This window comes from Neophocaena asiaeorientalis, unplaced genomic scaffold, assembly GCF_003031525.2.
Source record: "Neophocaena asiaeorientalis asiaeorientalis breed wild unplaced genomic scaffold, Neophocaena_asiaeorientalis_V1.1 scaffold119, whole genome shotgun sequence".
In the NCBI taxonomy this organism is placed as follows: domain Eukaryota; kingdom Metazoa; phylum Chordata; class Mammalia; order Artiodactyla; family Phocoenidae; genus Neophocaena; species Neophocaena asiaeorientalis.
This window is the reverse complement of record NW_020175821.1, coordinates 10,949,283-10,970,821: the sequence shown is the minus strand read 5'-3', so window position 1 is coordinate 10,970,821 and position 21,539 is coordinate 10,949,283. Positions and strand designations below refer to the sequence as shown.

General features: G+C 45.5%; 1 protein-coding gene across 1 annotated transcript in view; it reads left to right on the top strand.

The window, feature by feature from the left end:
- Nucleotides 1-19,473, top strand: part of LAMC2 (laminin subunit gamma 2) — a 61,262-nt gene extending 41,789 nt beyond the window's left edge. Inside the window, exons 9-23 of the mRNA XM_024732611.1 lie at nucleotides 1,271-1,489; nucleotides 2,121-2,303; nucleotides 2,938-3,183; nucleotides 5,238-5,383; nucleotides 6,388-6,544; nucleotides 6,856-7,061; nucleotides 8,129-8,208; nucleotides 9,301-9,450; nucleotides 9,978-10,122; nucleotides 10,836-10,985; nucleotides 11,506-11,620; nucleotides 12,747-12,946; nucleotides 14,626-14,784; nucleotides 14,878-14,977; nucleotides 17,807-19,473. Coding sequence (XP_024588379.1) covers nucleotides 1,271-1,489; nucleotides 2,121-2,303; nucleotides 2,938-3,183; nucleotides 5,238-5,383; nucleotides 6,388-6,544; nucleotides 6,856-7,061; nucleotides 8,129-8,208; nucleotides 9,301-9,450; nucleotides 9,978-10,122; nucleotides 10,836-10,985; nucleotides 11,506-11,620; nucleotides 12,747-12,946; nucleotides 14,626-14,784; nucleotides 14,878-14,977; nucleotides 17,807-18,060 — 2,510 coding nt within the window. The 3' untranslated portion in view covers nucleotides 18,061-19,473. The remainder of the gene's footprint in view (nucleotides 1-1,270; nucleotides 1,490-2,120; nucleotides 2,304-2,937; nucleotides 3,184-5,237; nucleotides 5,384-6,387; nucleotides 6,545-6,855; nucleotides 7,062-8,128; nucleotides 8,209-9,300; nucleotides 9,451-9,977; nucleotides 10,123-10,835; nucleotides 10,986-11,505; nucleotides 11,621-12,746; nucleotides 12,947-14,625; nucleotides 14,785-14,877; nucleotides 14,978-17,806) is intronic.
- Nucleotides 19,474-21,539: the final 2,066 nt, after the last annotated feature.

Sequence of the window (21,539 nt, the reverse complement as noted above, 5' to 3'; positions counted from 1 at the left end):
AGGTTTCCTAGAGCACAAAGTGCTACATCCTGATCTTCACCCTGAAATCCTTTCAGGATGTACTGTAGGTCAGCGACTGCAGTGGCTAAAGACTTCATTCTTGTAGATCTGGATAGTGGGCAACATTCTTTATTTTACAATCCCTTCCCTTTCGGTCTTAAGTTCAACCAAGGTCTGGGAGGCATTTCGTGAGCAACTGCTAGGAACGCACATTCCCAGGTCAGTTGAGGATTTTGTTGACAGGCCACAGAACGTGCTATTACTGGACTAGATTCAGTTAACAGTAGCCAAAAGCCTCTGGACCTCCTGTCTTTCTACTCTGTTATGGTCCAGGGGATAGTTCCCTCTTGTTGCTTCTTCCATATCTAGAGTTATTATGCATGATTACAATCTTGTAGAACTATATATTTGATCAAATTGTTTTAAGTCGCCTAGTCATCATTAATTTCATCTGAGGATCAATCACACATTTGGTAATGCAAGAAGCAATAATCTTGTAAAATTAGGCAGCATATGATATAGCTAGTAACATTAATAGGTCATAAGCAAGTATTTAAGCTAAGAACTTCTGTTAGGTGCGGCCCAGTATCTCCCCAGGTCGTCTGACCAGTCTGTTCTGCACTAATTGCTATCTTTAAGGGAAAATGATATATTGGCATTGTACATAAAGTTCACTAAAGATGTCTGCCCGTACAAGGCGAGTAGTGGGTCGTCATGACCCCTTAAAGGATTGACAAAGGAATGTTATCGTCTAAGGAGTTACATGGCTGGCGCCAGAAGGAGAAAAATTGAACTTTATGGTTGAGCAGGTATTTCTGCCACGGGGGAGGTCTGGTTAACACATAATGCAGATGTACAATGCAACTAGAGGGGAATGAGGAGGCCAAAGGGCAGAGAAAAAGGTTGTTTTTTTTTTTTTTTGCGGTACGCGGGCCTCTCACTGTTGTGGCCTCTCCCCTTGCAGAGCACAGGCTCCGGATGCGCAGGCTCAGCGGCCATGGCTCACTGGCCCAGCCGCTCTGCAGCATGTGGGATCCTCTGGGACCGGGGCACGAACCCGTGTCCTCTGCATCGGCAGGCGGACTCTCACCACTGCGCCACCAGGGAAGCCCAGAGAAAAATTTTATGTTTAAATTTTTCTTGTCTTGCCTTAAAAATGTGAATTTTCATTTCATCAGGGAGTTAAGAGAAATAAAATCCAATGAGAGGCCTGACTTTAGATCCTTGGACCTTACCACTTGCTGCTTCTAACGTGTTCCCTCTCTTGCAGGTACTGGGTACCTTGACAATGTGACCCTGATCTCAGCTCGCCCCATCTCTGGAGCCCCAGCACCATGGGTTGAACAATGTGTGTGTCCTGTTGGGTACAAGGGACAGTTCTGCCAGGAATGTGCTTCTGGCTACAAAAGAGATTCAGCCAGACTGGGACCTTTTGGCACCTGTATTCCATGTAACTGCCAAGGAGGAGGGGCTTGTGATCCAGACACAGGTGAGTGAAATGACACCTGGACCAGATGGTTGGGGGCACAGCCAGGCGACTGAGGTCTTTCGCGGAAGAGAGAGCTGTGTAGGAAAGACCATGCCTGAACTCATTTCAGAGATGGGAAAGGATTAAGGGAAGCAGGGCTGGAGTCAGGGAAGATGGACATGGCGCTTTATTACACTCAATCCTTTTCATTATGGAAATGCCACAGGGTTGTGAGAAAGGTGCTAGGTTACAGGAAATGGCTGTCATGGTTCAGTGCTGGGTGGGGGAATTGGTGTCGAGTTGCAAGCATTGTACGGGGAGATCAAAGGCAATGTCAGGACTGGAATGAATGTGCGGACAAATGGTGTCAGGCCTTGGGGGACAGGGGAGCAGTGTTAAGTCATGGCTGGTAAAGGAAGTGTATGTCTGCTTAGCCTGGGAGAGTGAGGGTGAGACTCAGGGTTGTGGCCGTGTTTAGAGTTGGTACCAGGGCAGAGGAGATCACCGGCGCTCAGGCACTCTGGGGAAAGCTTCAGAAAGGCAGGCTGTGAGTTACTAAGCTCTGACTTGCACATGTCATGCGTATTAAAGCAAGTGTACAGTTTTACCCTGCTCATTTCTCTGCTCCTCCATTCTTCCTCTGCCCCCCCAGGAGATTGTTATTCAGGGGATGAAAACCCTGACATCGAGTGTGCCGACTGCCCCATTGGTTTCTACAACGACCCGCGTGACCCCCGCAGCTGCAAGCCCTGCCCCTGTCGCAATGGGTTCAGCTGCTCCGTGATGCCCGAGACAGAGGAGGTGGTGTGCAATAACTGTCCCCACGGTGTCACTGGTGAGGCCAGCTGCCTGCCCTGTCCTGAAGCCATGAATCTGCAAGGATAGCTTCTATTCCAAGGGATTCCCAGGGAGTTTTCATTACTCAGGGTTAGTCTAAATGGGCTCATTTTAAAGATAAGGATAGCTCGTCGATGCCCGAGAGGTGAAGTGGATTGAGGAAGGGCAGAGTGTACAGTTACGCGGAGGAAACATCTAAAGCTGTTTTAGGAGGTTTGTAATTAGGAGATGAAGTTTTCAGATGAAATACAGGGTTTAACTAAGTTTTTTAAAATGAACCAAGGTGAAGAAGGAAAACTTAGTGGCCTTATAAATGTCGCATCTCTCTACTGGTCAGTCTGAAAGAAGAGTTTATCTTCAGCAGCAGTCTCAGTGGTATGGGTCTCAATCTGACTTTTTCCCGGTCAGCTAGTTAACCGGCAGGAAGGCTCCTAGTGGCGCTTGGGTTCTAAAATCTGTGACCACCGTGGAGTGGAAGAGCCAGGCCCTGGCCATGGGCTCCTGTTCCTGAAGCTACTGTTCTGGGGTCCACGGGGAAAGCTCCTCTACAGGGCTATTTACACCTTCGTCCTCTGCGTCTGCTTTTGCTGCCAGTGGATGATCGCTTGGGCTTGGTTCTTTGTTCCTTCCAGGTGCCCGCTGCGAGCTCTGTGCCGATGGCTACTTTGGGGACCCCTTTGGGGAACACGGCCCAGTGAGGCCTTGTCAACCCTGTCAGTGCAACAACAATGTGGACCCCAGTGCCTCTGGGAACTGTGACCGCCTGACGGGCAGGTGTCTGAAGTGCCTCCACGGCACAGCCGGTACCCACTGTGACCAGTGCAAAGCAGGCTACTTTGGGGACCCCTTGGCTCCCAACCCAACGGACAAGTGTCGAGGTAGGACTGCACCCCTAGACGGATTGGACAGCCTGTGTGTGCGTGTGTGTGCGTGCGTGCACGCCTGTGTGTGTACATGTGTCAGAACATACAAATCAGCAAGGCCAACAGCAGGTAATATCGCAGTGCTACTTTGGTTTCTCTGACCGACTGGCTCGTGAACAGCCTGGACCTTTCGCCTGTCAGAGGTCTTAAGACCCGTGTCCCCTGCATCAGGGCTCTGGAGTCAGAGCTGGAGGGCGTTGAAAGGGTTAAAGCTGCGCGGGAGAAGCGCAAAAGGTCAGGTTTATGCTCCAGAGTGGAAGAGGAGATGAAATGGGGCTGCTTCCAGCGCCCAGTCCCGAGGCTGGTAGGCAGGGAGGGGCTGCCAGACCTTGAATCGGAAGGTGATAAAGGGCTCGAGACTAAGCCTGAACACCCTGAAGTGGGAGGGGGGTGGGTTGTAAAGCAGTTGAAGAGACCCTCTCAGGAAGTCAGTGCGATTGATGTACAGAAAGGAACAGTCCAAACGTCTCCTAAGGAGGCTGGGCTTCAAAGCAGTAGCTCCCGTGGAGCATTCCTGGGGGCCGCTTCAGATCAAAGCATGAATGTGCAGATCAGGCCTCTTGCTCAGCCCTTCTTTCAAGCCTTCGAACATGTTCTCTTCTAGAGGCAAATTCCGTTCTAGGGAGCTGGCCTGCCCCACAGACTCACGCCTAGGTCACAAAGGTCCCAGACCAGCCCTGGTGCCCAGAACTCAGGAGCTTCCTCATTTTAAGGTTCAGAGTGCCTTTGGGGACCGAGATTGGAGGACTCCTGGTCCCCCAGGAGGTCTGCAGGGAGCCCAGAGCCACCCCCCCCTCACACCAGAGTCCCCAGCCCCAGAAATGATGATGACCTCTGTGCAACTTGGGGCTTCTACCCAGGGGCACGAATTCCACCTGCCCTGACCCCAGCCTGTGGGTTAGCTGTGATGTCCTATGGTAGGAAGCATCGACATGACATCAGCAGTAATGAGTTCAAGTCCAGTTTTTTGAACATACCTATTGTATTACGCCGATCGTGCCAATTAATCTCTCTGAGCCTCAGTTTCCTCATATGGATGATTAATATTTTACTCAAAGTGGTTACAAAGATAAAATAGCATATGAGAAAGCATACTATACCCTATATAATTCCATTTATAAGGTGTTATTAATAGAGATTTCACTGCCTTTAGGCCATACATTTTTTCACTCAGCTATCTTTTATCAAGCACTTACCATGTACCCAGTGTGGAGCTAGACACCGAGGTTATAATAATGAATAAATCAGCTCCAGCTCCCAAAGAACTCATATGCTAATAAGGAAGACACACAAATATGTAAGCAAATAATGACAGTACGCTTAGACATATGATCATACTACCAAGTGTTTTGTGAGCACTGAAGGTGGAGTAACCCAGAGAATCACTCCAGTAGAGTAGTGTCTCACCCACTGTTACATCCTCAGCTCCTAGAACAGAACATGACACATAGTGGTACTGAGTCAATTTGATTGAATAAAGGTACCGCTTTACCGCAGAAGGAAAATATCACTGGCTCTTGCCAGGTTCTCATTCCAGCTTGCCATTTTCTTGCTGTGTGTCCTAGGTCAAATTACTCAGCTTCTCTGAGCTCATATTCCTCATCTGTATATATACAGAGAGATGTCTACTTCTGGCATATATAGGCCCAGAAGAAATGTTATTTTCCCTGTGAGCAAAGCCAGAGTGTCTGCAGAATATCCAGCAGGCTTATGATTTAACGGGAGGAAGTAAATAAGTGCCACTAGAAAGGATGAACTGTTATAGTGTCTCTTCATCCAGACACACACCCCAAACAAACTTGCCAGATGATTCCGAAGACCTCTCTGTATTGTGGGAATGTGCTTGGAGGCATAGCCAAGAAATGAATCTAACACAATATGAATCAACAAGGGCAAAGAAGGATTCTTTGCTCTTGGTGACTCAATCCTCCTTTCATCTTTGCTATACCTCCAGTTTCTGGAATTAGCTTGACATGAAAGCTTCCTGTTTGTCCGTCTTTTTTCTCTAGCTTGCAACTGCAACCCAGTGGGCTCGGAGCCCGTGGAGTGTAGAAGTGATGGCAGCTGTGTTTGCAAGCCAGGATTTGGCGGCCTCAACTGTGAGCATGCAGCATTAACCATCTGTCCAGCTTGCTATAATCAAGTGAAGATTCAGGTGTGCATGCTAGCCAGACCTCACCCACAGGAGTAAAATCCTGAAGTGTCTCCTAGGTGGTTCTGTCACAAATCCAGGACTCTCGTAGACTCCTGAGGACGGGGGCGGGGATTACTATTTCTTTCTTTAAAAATTGCTATGTTAAAAAAATTTCCATATACTAGTAAAAATACTTCAGGCTTATGTTCTTATATTTACCATTTTCAAAACCCCTTTTGCAGATATTGCTGCATTCGGTACTCATGGTAACTTAGTCAAATTGGAAGGAAAAGCATTCTGATCTCAGCTTTCACTGAGCAAACAAAGTTTTGAAAAATGTGTAATTTTTCAAAGTCACATGGCCAGGTGGAACCGAGAATACCATCCATGTCCCCTGATTCTGAATTCAGTGCTCTTTCCATTATAATATGCCATTTTCTAGCTGGATTTTTTTCCAAGAGATGTCCTTATAAAACAAATGAAGAAGACATAAACGTATAAAAGATATGAGGAGTCCAGAGGTGTCAAGGCTGTCAAAACAGGAATAGTCTCCAGAAGTTTCTCATTCAAATTCCAGAGAAGAATGAAATTGATGTTGTTAATTATTAGTTAATATTTTACTGGGGTGAAGGGTGGGGGAAGAAAGGGCCCAAACGGAACCCAAATGTAGAGCAAACTTAACCTATTTTAAAAAATGTATCTATTTAACCAGCCCTCTGTAGCACTTTATTCCAGGCACTGTTCTAAGTACTATACAAATACTAACTCATTTAGTCCAAGTAATAAGTCTGTGAGATATTATTATTATTATCCCCATCCTATGGATAAAGAAAATGACTTACCCAAGGTCACACAGCTAGTGAGTAGTGGGGCCAGGATTCAGACTCAAAGTCTAGGCTCTAGAATCTGAACTTTAACATGACATGCCAAGCATTTCTGGGCTTTTAGCTACTAGCCCCTGGGTACCTGCTATTTGACCATGAACTCTGTCACCTGTTCTAATCCTCTTCCCTGTGTGGTTTCAGATGGATCAGTTTATGCAGCAGCTCCAGAACCTGGAGACCCTGATTTCAAAGGCTCAGGGTGACGGTGGAACAGTACCCAACACAGAGCTGGAGGGCAGGATGCAGTGGGTTGAGCAGACCCTTCGGGACATTCTGAGAGAAGCCCAGATTTCAGAAGGTGATGAAGGCCAATTTCCCTTCACAAAGGAGAGAATTCAGAGTCCTAGAAAGCAATACACTAGGTCACAGAATCCTCGGTGGTAACAGTTCAGCAGATGTCTCTGCCTAACCCTTGCGGAGGTGGAAGGACTGTCTGTGATGTTCTCCTGGGATCTGAATGATGGAGATAAAAGAGCAGTTGCATGCATTCATATGTTGGGTTTTTACCATTTTGCCATAAGCCAGTTAAAGTCACTTTTTCAACCCTCTGTTATATTTGACGACTTGGCCCCCAATGTGCTTATCTTCCCTTTCCTTGTTGGTGTTCAGGTGCTATTAGATCCCTCAATCTCCAGTTGGCCAAGGCCAGGAGCCAAGAGAATAGCTACCGGAACCGCCTGGATGACCTCAAGATGACTGTGGAAAGAGTTCGGACCCTGGGCAGCCAGCATCAGAACCGAGTTCAGGATACTCACAGGCTCATCACTCAGATGCGCCTGAGCCTGGAGGAAAGTGAAGCTGCCCTGCGAAACACCGTAGGTGGTGCTGGGTTAGGGAACTGAGAGTCATTGCTGAGATGGAAGACTGCCCATGTCACAGGCTCACCTAGTCTCTCTGGTTTTCTGGTCTCTCTGTCAGACAGTTAGACTTCTCTTCCTTGCCGCAGTTGCACCTTTGTTTATGTTCCTTGGCTTCCTGCAGGTTCCCATTTTACTGTGTTATGTCCTCTCCTAGTTCATTTCTTGCTACCCATAGCCTCATCATGGCCGTCTCTTCTCCCTTCTTTCTGCAACTCTTCTAGGTTGTTAGTTCCCAGAGGGCAGGGTTCAATTTTGTTCATGTTTACATTCTCAGCCTGTAGCACAATGTGTGGCTGTGATAAATGTTTGCTGTAAGAAAGAAAGAGAGAGAGAGAGAGAGAGAGGAAGAAAGAAATAAAGAACAGATGAAAAAGGAAGAAAGGGAAGGAAGAAGAAAGGAAGGAAGGAGGCCAATAACGACATGGTTCTTAAAATAGGGAAAAAAAGTGTTGCCAGTATGATTTTCTTAATGACGTAGTTTGTAGTGTGGTCGGAGGGAGAGGTTTGAATGAGCACTCTTCTCGTTCTAATAAAGAAGGCAGTGGTGATAATAATGTAAGTGGGTGGATAGGAGGTGGATAAAGAAAACTGGAAGATAATCAGATATTATGATGAGAAAATGAAGGATTTAAAAATAGTGTGTATTGATTTTCCTTTTGTAAAAAATTCAGAAAATACATAAAATTCCCTATGATCTCATTACTAAGAAATAACTACCATTAAAACTTGGTCTATGTTCTACTGGACTTTGAATACATATGCAAATATAAACATGTATATATTTTAAAATGCATCTATATCTATATACAGACTTCCTTTAAACTTGGATTTCTATTTTATTCTTGTCTATACATTTTTTAATGTAATGACCATCGTGACCAGGGACTCGACATGTCACGTTGTAGAATGCTGTGTGACTAATGACAAGTGGCTCTGACAGAACAGGTGCAGAACCTGCTTAGGCTCCATGGCTCATATTTAGGCTCACGGCAAAGCCTTAACCAATTGTCCTTTTTCCACAGGACGTTCCTCCCTCAGAGGACTATATGGGGCCAAACGGCTTTAAAAGTCTAGCTCAGGAGGCCGCGAGACTGGCAGACAGGTGAGCAGTCCTGGAGGGCACCTCTGCTTCAGACCACCTCTGCAAGGCCAGCCTTGAACAGCGCTGCAGGGTATTCAGGACCAAAGCATATTCATTATCTCCAGGCTCCTTTGCAGCCATCCCCCCGCCCTGAAGCCATTTTTTTAACCCCTTGGCTTTTAGTGTATATAGGTGGCCACTGGGCAAGGTCACTTGGCAGGAGTTGGGGGCGAGGGTGTTTCTTTCACAGATTTCTCTATGACTCAACAGCATGGCTTTCGTGTATGTCAGATGTAATTCCTTGGGCCCCATCAAATGAATCAGCCCTTGGAAAAGCACGCTTTGCACATTTGAGGGACTCCCAGGCTCCCACACCAAGCCTGGGAACGAGTGGCTGCGAGCTGTTTGCTGGCCTGTGCGGGCCAAGTCTGCAGAGGGGGAACGTCCTCCTGAAAACAGGCTCTGCAGGCCCCCAGTGATAACAGGCAGCTCCTTAGTTCTTTGCCTGACTATAAATCCTACCATGCTGAAGAGGTTTGCTCTTGGCGGAGGGCTCAGCAAGGTGGCAGGCTCTGCTAATCCCAAATGAAATTGTTAGCAGAAGGGGGCTGGCTTGTGTTCTTGCAGCGCGCGCTGCCTCCTGAGCTCGTTTCCATCACTTTCTAGAACCAGGAGGACAAAAGCAACTGGGGGACTTTTATTGACAGGCTTTGTCCCCCTTAGTGGTGGGCTCAGTTTAGAGATGCAGCAAAACTAAATAGGGAGTTGGCTCCTGAATGGAATAAAACCTAGGGGTTTCTCCTGCAGAAAACAGTTTATAAATGCAATATTTTATCACTCTGAGACTTCTCCCACCCATCTCCATAGCTTCCACTGATTATGCCATAAATGGAGTATATGGCCAAAAAAGTCTAGGACATGAGGCTACTTCTCAGAACACCCTCTGCTTCTAGATATCTCCTCTATTAGAGGAGCTCCATCTCATCTGGGTCAATTCTGCTTGGTTTTTCAAGTCCAACCAGTTCCCTTATTCCTCTCCTTTCATTTAAATAAAAGCCCTAAAGGAAGCTCTTTGCCGTGAAAACTCAAATTCTTGGTTTTTGATCCTTTCAGCCACGTTGAGTCAGCCAATAACATGGAGCAACTGGCCAGGGAAACCGAGGACTACTCCGAACAAGCCCTATCCTTGGCGCGCAAGGCTCTGAGTGAAGGAGGCGGAAGCGGCACGCTGGACAGCTCTGTGGTGCAAGGGCTTGTGGGAAAGTACGTTTCAACGGGTCCTCACACGGGCCAATATAATCCGCTCTCTCCCAGGGTTCAATGCCAACCACGTCTGAGGGGTGCTGTGTTTCTTTAGAAGTACATCAATACTAAGAGGGACGAGAGGATGAGGGTATTACTTTGGAGGAAAACAGACGCCTTTAAGGCTGGAAGGAAAGGTTGATTAATCTCAGTAAAGTTTGTGTTTTGATTGAGAGGTTGTATATTTGGAGATACGGTCACCGTCTGTGGTGTTTAAAGGATGTGAGTACACTTATCTGATGGCATGGCACAGGTAAACATAATATATTCATATGATCAAGAATTGGGAAAAAAAAAATTAGGGAACTTGGGTTGAATTTTTCTGACCCAACCTGTATAAACTTTAAGGTCTATGTTTAAACTGTGGAAAGGGACACATCTCGTCTGGTTCTTCCAGTAATCCCGACTACATACTTTTAACAGGATGAAGTTTTGCTTTTAATAAAAAAGAGTGAATTCTCAAAGTCCTCTTTCTTCACTCCCTGCAGATTGGAGAAAACCAAGTCTCTGGCCCAGCAGTTGTCAAGGGAGGCCACTCAAACTGACATTGAAGCAGACACGTCTTATCAGCATAGTCTCCGCCTTCTCAGTTCAGCATCTCAGCTTCAGGGGGTCAATGATCAGTCCTTTCAGGTAAGGGCACCTAAAACCTATGCACTGATGTACAGAAGGGCCATAATGCTTTCTTCTCTGGGGGTTCCACTGAATCGTTCAATCATTCAGGTTTTTTCTCCATATTGACTTTTCTTGCTTTAGATTAGAAAGAGTATTTATTCTCCTCATTATCCTTGTTCTTAAACCCCAATCTTGGTCCCTGATAAGGCCATGGCTCACATCCTGAACCTATTCCTATTAGTGGTTAAAAGTTTTCTATCTCTTTCCTAGTTCTGGGGACTGTTGCAACCTGTGGGAAATTGTTATAGATAAAGTTTGATATTTACATTTGGGTCCAACCTATAGTGTATCTCCACGTATGGCCACTCAGAAGGCTTTTGTTTTTCTCAAAAGTTTTGCATTGTTTCTGTTATCTTCCTTTAATTATTGCAAATTTATTAGATTAAGCTTTCTACCTATGGCAAAAAGTACTCACAATGATTTCCACAAAAATTTTCCCATGTATATATAAACTAACACGTAAAATAATAATAAAAAAAAATAAAGCAGGCCTAAAACCTGTTTGATGTTTGGGAGACCTGTTGCCTGACTTTCATGAGGAATATTGCCTCATTTCTGTTAGACTTTGGGCCTGGATAGTTGTTTACGAATAATGATGGCAGGTCCTAGGAAGGCTGGTGTGACAACTGGTGAGCAGAAAGTAAGGCTCATTCATTTTGGGGGGCTCACAGGTAGAAACGAAGAGGATCAGACAAAAAGCTGACTCTGTCTCAAGCCTGGTGACTAAGCGTGTGGATGAGTTCAAGCGTGTGCAAAGCAATCTGGGAAACTGGGAAGAAGAAACCCGGAAGCTCTTACAGAATGGGAAGAATGGGAGACAGGTATCGTTTGTTAGTTTGTTCATTCAACAAACATGTATTGAAGGGCTACCATGTGAATTAATGCTGTAAGAAGAACCATCAAAAACTCTCGAAAGGTCATGATACTGCTGCTTATAGAGACCTTAATGTAATTAGCTCAGCTCCACCCACTGAGTCAGCCCTCAAATCTAGGAATAAGACACAGGCCTACTGGGTCTAATTCTGGTCTGGCTCTGTCTACTAGCTTGGTTTCAGGAAGTATCTAGAGTTTAAAATTAGGATGTGCAAACTGTTCTTGTACCTGATAGTGGACCAGAGCTTGAGACTGTTCTCGATGTGGGCTCCTATCGGGTCATTGGGTTATAAAGTTTGTGCTGCCCCAGGTTGTAGAGCGGTTTGCTACAGCACCCCTAGGCTCTTTGGCGAATCACAGCTCTGTTGTCATGCAGAGAAGTGTGTCAGAGTGAATATGCCGGCAGGAGGGCACTTCCTGGGTGTGTGCTACATTTACTCTAATCTTGTTCTGCCTGCCTGTTTACAGAAATCAGATCAACTGCTTTCCCGTGCCAACCTTGCTAAAAGCAGAGCCCAAGAAGCACTAAGTATGGGCAATGCCACTTTTTATGAAGTTGAGAACATCTTAAAGAACCTCAGAGGTGAGTATTTCGTGGTTCAGATCACTTGAGTATTTTAAAGTTATAACCACGACTTTGGTTTATTTTGAATCTTTATAAATCTAAGTGACAGGTACGTTGGGGTATTAATAGACACTTAATAAATATCTTTCAAACATTTAAAAATATTTGATGTAGTAGAAATAATTGAACTAAATGTCAAAAGGCTTGAGTTCTGATCTCTGCTCAGACACATGACTGCGCTGAGCTGGCTGTGTGACCATAGGCAGGTCCCATGCCTTTCTAGATTCTAATGTTCCCCTCTGGAGAAATTTGAACTAAATGACCTCTAAGGTTCCTCACAGATTCAATATCCCGCTACCATACAGATAATTCTCTTTCTTTTCCTCCCTCCCTCTCTCCCTTTCTTTCTTTTTTTCTTCCTTTCCCTCTCTTTCTCTCTCCCTCCCTCCATCCCTCTTTCTTCCCTTCCTTCCTCCCTCCCTCCCTCCTGTCTTTCTTCCTTCCTTTCTTCCTTTCTTTCTCTCACCCTCCCTCATCCCTCTTTCTTCCCTTCCTTCCTCCCTCCTCTTTCTTTCTTTCTTCTTTCTCTTTCTTTTTCCTGGTTGGTTCCAATGTATTGACAGGACCAGTGAGGTTGCTTTGTGGTAATAATAAAGCAAGCTTTGTCATAGCATCTAGATTCCAGGTAATCTGGGTTTACGCCTTGTAGAGATTTGGTTAAAGTTTCAGTCTTCTTCACTAAAAACAAAAAATAAACATTCCTAAGTCTTAGGATCTTCTTCACAGAAAGTCCCTCTCTACCCATTCTGTCCAATCCCCAGCTATTGCCATTGGCAGCTTAGGGTTTAAGGCTCTGGCCTGAAACTTTGGGCTTCAAAGATTCCACCTGCCTCTGATTCACTTTGGGGTTCACTTTTGCAATGATGGGGACCCACAGGCTGACTGTTGATGGTTAGTTCAGTGCCTCCTTTAAGATGCTTTCTCCTGGACAAGAAAGAGTAATAGCCACAACTTTCCACACTCTCACCCCCTGGGCAGTATTAACACTCTTTCTGTAATTTTTCTTAAAAACCTCAGCCATTTTCGTCTTCCGTTGGAAGCTAATTTTCAACTTTACGGCAATGTTTACTTATCTGCATTTCAGAGTTTGACCTGCAGGTTGAAGACAGAAAAGCAGAAGCTGAAGAGGCCATGAAGAGACTCTCCTACATCAGCCAGAAGGTTGCAGATGCCAGCGACAAGACCAAGCAAGCGGAAACAGCCCTGGGCGATGCTGCTGCCGACGCCCAGAGGGCAAAGAACGCAGCCGGGGAAGCCCTGGAGATCACCGGCAGCATAGAACAGGTAAAGGGACATCGAGGTGCAGGTTGGTGAGAGCAGCTCCAAACGCAAGGGTCACGTTCAGTGAGCAAAGAGCGCTGGACTCATGTTGACCCGTTGGGTTCTGTTATGGTCCACGGTGGCCCTAGAGCCACTTGGCTGACCCTCTTGCTGATTGGTTCACAGGGCTGTCATTGGCTGAGTACTGCTGCCCCATGCACACCATTTTCAGCTCCCTCTTTGGACAACACCATGAGAAGAGCCAGCCAAGGCTGTTGTTTATATAGACTATTGCATTAGTTTCCCGGAGCTGCTCTCACAAAGTACCACGGACTGGGTGGCTTAAAACAACAGGAATTTCTTCTCTCACAGTTCTGGAGGCCAGAAGTCTGAGACCAAGGTGTCAGCAGAGCCACACTCTCTCCAAGACTCTGGGTGGAAACTTCCCTTGCCTCTTCCTAGCTTCCCGTGGTGGCTGTCAATCCTTTGTGTTCCTTGGTTTGCAGCGACTTCCCTACAGTCCCTGCCTCTGTCATCACATGGAGCTCTTCTTCCTGGGTGTCTCCAATTCTTCTTATAAGGACACTAGTCGTGTGGGCTTAGGGGCCCACTCTACTCCAATATGACTTTATCTTAACTAATTACATATGCAACAGCCCTATTTCTGAATTAGGTCACGTTCTGAGGTACTGGGGTTTAGAATTTCAACATATCCTTTAGGGGGACACAATTCAACTTGTAGCAGCTATACCAGTGTTTTGAGTCAAGATTATGAAATTCTGGAGTTCTGGATCCCTTGACCCTATGTTCTATGTCTAAGCTCCACTTACTCATTTTTCTCTTTCCTTCCGTTCTGTGCCAGCACAGTGCTTGGTGCTGGGGATACTGACATGGGAAAGACCCAGTCCTTCTCTTCAGAGAGCATTCAGTGTAATGGGCAAGGGCAGGCTAGTTACACTTACAACCCATATGTTAAGTGCTACAGTAGAAAGAGTGCTTCTCAGCTGGATGAGAGCTTCGTCGTTCTTATTTAAGTATGAATTCTAGAAAGCTTCAGCAACTCTAGAAAGCCCAGAGGGAACTCTTGATATCTAGACTGTGTGGCCTCACCCTTAGACCACTTGGTAACTTCCAAAAATAATCTCAAATCTTAGGTCCCTTGAGGGTAGGGACCAATTTCCTGTGCTTCTCTTTACATGGCTTCTAGTACAGAGGCGTCTGTGTAACTTGATGCCTAATAGTAGCTTATTGATAAAGATATTGTTAAGATTCGTTCATCCTAATAAAAGCAAAACTCAAAGCTATAGCCCATTCATTCTCTGCCCCCAAAGTCTACTGTCTTGGGGAGTAAAGCCATTCAAAAGATGGCAGCAGCAAAGAAACATGACAGAGCGTGAGATGAGTTTCTCACCCTCTGGGTTTTCCCGACTGGTTCCTGTTTCACTCACCATTTGGTGAGCTTAACCTGAGAGGGAAGCAGTGTCTCAGAGCTGATCGTCCTAGCCCCTGGAGACATACCCCCGAATTAACTTGTTTGAGGCAGAGCTTGGGGAAGGGTGTGTCCCCAAGTCTGACACTCTCATTGTTCATCTCACTCCATCAGGGCCTGGCTGCAGCTGTATTTTTTCTGCAGTTGTCTTTGGGATGTTTTTGTGCCTTACCCCTCTCTCTCCTTCCGTCCCTGGCTCCTTTTCTTCTCCCAGGAGATGGGGAGTCTGAACTTGGAGGCCAACGTGACAGCAGATGGAGCCTTGGCCATGGAGAAGGGACTGGCCACTCTCAAGAGTGAGATGAGGGAAGTGGAAGGAGAGCTGGCAAGGAAGGAGCGGGAGTTCGGCACGTCTACGGATGCAGTGCAGACAGTAAGTTCCCGTGACTTTCCAGCAGAGAGCACTTTAACCTTGCCAGCGTGGGAACGCCCTTGCAAAATGGGCTTGTGTTTATGTTTTCCTCAGGTAATCACAGAAGCCCAAAGAGTTGATAACAGAGCCAGGAATGCTGGAGTTACGATCCAAGAGACACTTAACATGTTGGACGGCATCCTACACCTAATAGGTATGTGGAGTATCCACAACCTTCCAGTCCATGTTCCAGGGCTTCTCCCGATGAGTGGGAGTCTCAACTTTCCTTAAGGGTATCAGGAAATTTGCTTTGTTTCCAGGCCCAGATACTTCAGGGCCTGGAAACTTCTTTACATTTGTGGGACTCTATTTTACCATCTCTAAAATGGGTCACTGAGAACCTACCTATTGCCCTTGGAGGTGAAAGTCTGTAGTTCAAAGAACTGGGTGTATGTAGGGAAGGTATATTGAGGCTCAGAGAAGTTAATAATGTCCTGCAGATCACACAGTAAATTGTGGAGGCAGGATTCGAGCTTCACAGTGAAAAAGAATACTGGACAGTTTGACAGTCCTGCTAAGGATTCTGACCTTGATCCTGAGAACTTAGTAGACAGTGTCAAGCAAAGGGATGACATTGTTGCTGTATATTTTGGAAAGATCACTGGGGCAGCTGAGTGCAGGAGAGTATGAAGGTGGGTTAGACAAGAGGCAGGATGAGATAGTTCAGGAGACAGTTGAAGTAACTGAGGGGAAGTCATAGAGCTCTGAGGAGGTAGGAGTGGTGGGGGGGAAGATTCTCCCAGTCTGTGAGGTCAAGAATCACCCGCCAATTCTGCTGTTTGTCCCTTCCAACCGCAGTTACACCTTGCTGTAACAGGTTGTGGAAACTTGAGCTGCCAGGTAGATGACCCGAAAGAAATGTCAAGGTGGTAGGTGCATGAGATACTGCAAAATTTTAGGATAAAATAGATTTGATGACACCGTGTGGCAGCAGCTCAGGTTTCCTCACAGAATCCCATCCAAAAGAAAATTCACATAAATTAAAATTATGGGCTTGGGTAGAACTGATAGCAAACACTTACTGGCCTGTTTCATCGAGCCTGGACTGCAGCATATATGGATGGAACTAGGGATTCAGTCAGAGATTCCAGCAACATTCAGGAGAACCTCTTTAAAACCGGATTTTTCTGTGGAGTGTCATCATCACCCCAAGAGACCAATATTGTCTGTGTTGTTATCCTGACAGGTTTGCTTTGTGATCCAGTGAGCCCCAAAGAGTAAAAGACCTTCTAAGGGTAAAAAATAAATAAACAAATAAACCCTCCCCAGTGGAGAGTTTAGAGATTTTGCTTAGTGTTCTGAAAAAGGCAATGAAACTAACAGGGCCTTTAAAGAGAAAGTGAGAGCGTGGGGAGAGAGGCTGGATGGGAACTGTCAAACATTTACTGTGTGACAGGCACTATGCCAGGTTTTTCGTGGTGGAGGATCATTTAAGTCTTTTAAAGGTCCTATAAAGTAAGTTTTATTATTATTTTTAAATTTTATTTATTTTACTTTATTTATTTTTGGCTGCATTGGGTCTTTGTTGCTGTGCATGGGTTTTCTCTAGTTGTGGCGAGCGGGGGCTATGCTTCATGGTGGTGCGCGGGCTTCTCGTTGCGGTGGCTTCTCTTGTTGCAGAGCACGGGCTGTAGGTGCACGGGCTTCAGTAGTTGTGGCTCACGGGCTCTACAGCGCAGGCTCAGTAGTTGTGGAGCACAGGCTCAGTAGTTGTGGCTCGTGGGCTCTAGAGCGCAGGCTCAGTAGTTGTGGTGCGTAGGCTTAGTTGCTCCGTGGCATGTGGGATCTTCCTGAACCAGGGATTGAACCTGTGTCCCCTGCATTGGCAGGCAGATTCTTAACCACTGCACCACTAGGGAAGCCTCAAGTTTTATTATTTTTATTATTTTATTTCACAAAGGAGTAAACGGAAGCTCAGGGAGTTTAATACTGTCCCACCGATCACATAGTAAGTTTTGGAGGCAGGATTCTAACCGAGGTCTCTGTCTCCAGTGTTCCTGCTGTTTTTGAGAAGCTCATGCTGCCTTCCCCATGGACATTTTATTCCCAAGCTTGCTTCACTTTCCCTGCGTGTTGTAGAACCCTAAATTCTGGAATTCTCCCCTGTCCACAGGTGAAAGACTGATCTACTGGATCAACATTTTTGTTGTAGTGTTGTTTCTACTCTGTTTGCTCTCCTGAGTCCCGGAGCAATAACAGTTTAATCTCTCTAGTTGTGATAAACTTCTGCAGTCAAATGCTATCACTGCACCTGACCTTGAGTTTGAATTGACTAAGGACCACTCAGACCTTTTCAAACCAAATGGGTCTGGCCAGGTGCCCTTCATGCTGACATTAGTATCAGATTGTTTGTGGGTGAAACATACCTGAACAAATGTGACCACATTTCATGTTGGAAATAAACTAATATCTAGACAGATTCCCACTGTTTTGGGCCAGAATGACGTCTTACGTCATTTCATAACAGCTGGAATTCATCCCTCAAATAGCAAAGCACACCTTGGCCTCTCTAAACCCTGAGGCCCAGCCAGTTTTTAAAGGTCTTCTAATAGAAAACAGCAAGAGATTTCCTAAGGGTGGTTCAGAAAGCAGAATTTGGAGTTGATTCTGATGTTAGGGATGAGCTGTGCTGGGCAGACACCTTGAACAGTATAAGGTCCCTATGACCTTCAGCCTTCATCTTTTCAGAGCAGGAGCTGTTACCTCTAACATGAAAACAGAAATCCAAGCTTCATCTTGCTGAACTAAAGAGTCCAGAGGCTTAAACTGGGCTGTTCAAAACCCAATAATGAGGCTCGTGCTCTCAGAATTTCTTCTAGATTATTTATAATTTAAAATAAGCCTTTCAAATGCACAGCATACTATTTGCTCTGGGCCGGTGAAAATGGAAATTAGCTAAAGTTACAGAAGGGCCTGCATATGTTCAAGGAGATCTAAGCACAGCTTTTTCCTCTGTTAACTCCTTTCTTGTTTCCTAAAATAGACCAGCCTGGCAGTATGGATGAAGAGGGGCTGATCTTATTGGAGCAGAAGCTTTTCCAAGCCAAGGCCCAGATCAACAGTCAGCTGCGGCCGTTGATGTCAAAGCTGGAAGAGAGGGCAAGCTGTCAGAGGGGCCACCTCCGTTCACTGGAGACGAGCATAGATGGGATTCTGGCTGATGTGAAGAACCTGGAGAACATTAGGGACAACCTGCCCCCAGGCTGCTACAACACCCAGGCTCTTGAGCAGCACTGAAGCTGCCTTTGTGATTTCTCAACTGAGGTTCTTGGGATAGAGACCTCAGACGCAGGAGCCGTCTCATGTGGGTGGGGTGGGATGGGGACATTTGAACCTGTTGAATGGGTGCGCTCAGGTCAACTGAACCTGGTCCCTTCCTTGAGACCTTGGCCAGATAAATGTCTTATTGTATCAGTGTGATGCTCTTTGCTTCCTGATTCAGGGTAATGAGGCAAATGGCACTGGGTATGAGACTCGTCGAGGGCCTGGACCCCAAAGTGTAGACTGGATGGAAGGACAAACCACACAGGCAGGTGTTTGTCTCAGAGTAGTCATAAACTGAGTCCTGGAGTATGGACAAGTGCTGCTGGGTTGTAGACAGCTTATCCTTTGAGTAATGTGATCGAAGGGAAAATTTTTTGACTTTGCCCACACCTAAAATTCTTCCTAACATCAGAACAGAGAGTGAATTCCAGTCATGCTGTGGTCAGTAAAATACTATTGCCTCATGGTGTCCAACGTGTTCTTGTTGATCAGGGTTCTTCCCACTTATCACCCGGTCCATACACACATACTCCACTTTCAAACTGGAAGAAGTGAGCAGTGACGGAGTGAGGAGCTGTAAGGCTGGCCCCTTTGGAGCATTGGTACCCTGCCGCCTGGAAGTGACCTCCTTTCCCCTGATGATGGCAGGCAACTTAGAGACTACGTTTTTATTAAAGCATTTCCTACCAGCCAAGCAAACATTGGGAAAGTATTTACTTTGGGGTTTCAAAGTGATGTAAAAATGTAGCTTGGGCACTGAAAGAGGTGCAGTTATCCAAGATTCATTAGTCCTAATTCAATGCCATTTTTCAAACACTAAAAATTATATGCTTCTATGTGTTTTGTTCTCTCTTCTGATACCAGACGATGTTCCTACTTATACTCGAGCTGGGTAGAGTCCATCCTTCCATCCATCCATCCTTACAACATATATTTATTGTACCTGTTGTGTGCCAGGGGCTGGGGTACAGTGGTGTCATAGTCTCTGTCATAGAGTCGATTGAATAGTGAGGAAAACAAACCTTGAAAAACAATTTAAACTTACAAATCCTGTTCATCACAAGTGGTGTTTATTGCAATAACCCCATGGTTTGCAACCTCTTTTTCTCAACAGAACACGTGTTGCAAGACATCCCATGGGGGCACTTGGATTTCGGGAAATAGCTGAAATGGCTCTGGGTTGTGCACACTTCTTTGCATTTCAGCTGTCACTCTGCTCCTTTCCTCCACTGACTGCAACACATTGTTGAGTCATAGCACCAGTGGGAATTTCTGGAAAAACCAGAAGCACTTCCAACCTCGGCTCAGAAGGCTTTGGTGCTGCCTCACCTCTGTATTTCCTTGGCTTTTCATGGACATGTTTTTAAATAAAGAACAATTCTTAGATGCCCGTGGCCAGTTTCTAATTTGTTAAACTCTAAGCTTAAGGTGTAGGTACCAAAACAATGACAACAAAGAATGCTTCAGAAAGAGCAATGAGCCCTAGAATTAACACCTCTAATTCCTTTTTCTGAGCATCTTGTTTTGCCCTTTCTAACCATGCACACACTTTATGAGATTTAACTGGTGCTGTCTTCTAAGTGTAAAGGAGGATTTATTTCTGGAACAACCTGAGCAGGGCGAGGGTGATAATCAATATTTTTGTCTTTTTTTGCATCAGCTCTAAAATAAAGGTCAAATCAATAGTTTGTGGTACATTACCCTGCATTTTAATAAACTAAAATTTAATAAATTAAGATCCTGAATTGGCCATCTACCCAAGTGGCTGAGGAAAGGATTCTGCTTCTGCCTACACTGACCCGCCCCCCCAAATTCTGACTGATCTGATCACTATGCTTTACCTTCTCTGAAAGTGCATTTTTAATCCTGTCTTGGAATACGCAGTCACATATGTTACAAATTCGCTTACATTAACTACTATCTCACACGGACCTAAAAATATGCGTAACTCCCTCACGACAGACTTTCTTCTTGCCCTCATGGCGTACTGGATGTGGAGAAAGTTGGCACAGTAGCCCTCCACATAGTCATTTCCAGAGGCCCTACCACCATGTGACTTCTCAGGTTGCCCTCTGCACCGTCTCCATTCCAGGGGGTGGAGGGGAAAAAAGACATGGAAGACGGAGACACATGGAAGGTCTTTGTGCGCCAGGCCTGGGAGGGGCTGCACATCACTTTCTCTCACATTCTGTGGTCCAGAACCCAGTATTATTATGACCACAACTTACTGGCAAGGGGTCTAGGAAATACAGTCCCTTGGCAGGAAGCCACTTCTCTGACAATTCTATACTGTGAAAGGGGAGCATGCATGATGAGTCACTGGCTATCTCTTGCTGCCAAGTGTAGGATTAGGTAGTAGCGACTTTAGAGAACTTGGTGGGGGATCCCATTAGTTAATAACCAAGTGCATGTAATCATAAAAGTGGGTTAGACTGTTAAGGAAGTCATAAAAACGTCTTCCCTGACAAACAGGAAATGATCCCCAAGTAGGGATGGGGAGTGGAAAAGTGACTCATGTGACTCTCTTAGTATAATAATGATTCCCTCATTTCTGAGGATGTGGCAGACTGTCCCTAAGAAGAAAGAAGGGGTGTGTGACTTAGAAATAGCCTCCCCAGGACTTAGACTCTGTTACCAGTCCTGAGCTGAACCTGCCAAGTTAAGGGTACTTTCCTTCCTATTTCTATCAGTGTCTATCATTTGTAGTGGCAACTCTCTTGTGCATCTCCTCTGAGAGTTGCCTGATTAACTGTGCCACTGGTAAGCTATCACACATATCATCATCTACTTTGGCTCATGGGGATCTCTGTTTGGAGAGATGGGTAGAAATGAAACTGCCCATAGACTGTAACATCTTAGCAGATGTATTTCTTTCATTTTTTTTTTAACACCTTTATTGGAGTATAATTTCTTTACAATGGTGTGTTAGTTTCTGCTTTATAACAAAGTGAACCAGCTATGTGCATACGTATATCCCCATAACCCCTCCCTCTTGCATCTCCCTGCCACCCTCCTTATCCCTCACCTCTAGGTGGTCACAAAGCACAGAGCTGATCTCCCTGTGCTATGAAGCTGTTTCCCACTAGCTAGCTATTTTACGTTTGGTAGTGTATATATGTCAGTGTTACTCTCTCACTTCACCCAGCTTACCCATCCCCCTCCCCATGTCCTCAAGTCCATTCTCTGTCTATGTCTTTATTCCTGTCCTGCCCCGAGGTTCATCAGAACCCTTTTTATTTTTTTAGATTCCATACATATGTGTTAGCATACGGTATTTGTTTTTCTCTTTCTGACTTACTTCACTCTGTATGACAGTCTCTAGGTCCATCCACCTTGCTACAAATAACTCAATTTCGTTTCTTTTTATGGCTGAGTAATATTCCATTGTATATATGTGCCACATCTTCTTTATCCATTCATCTGTCGATGGACACTTAGGTTGCTTCCACGTC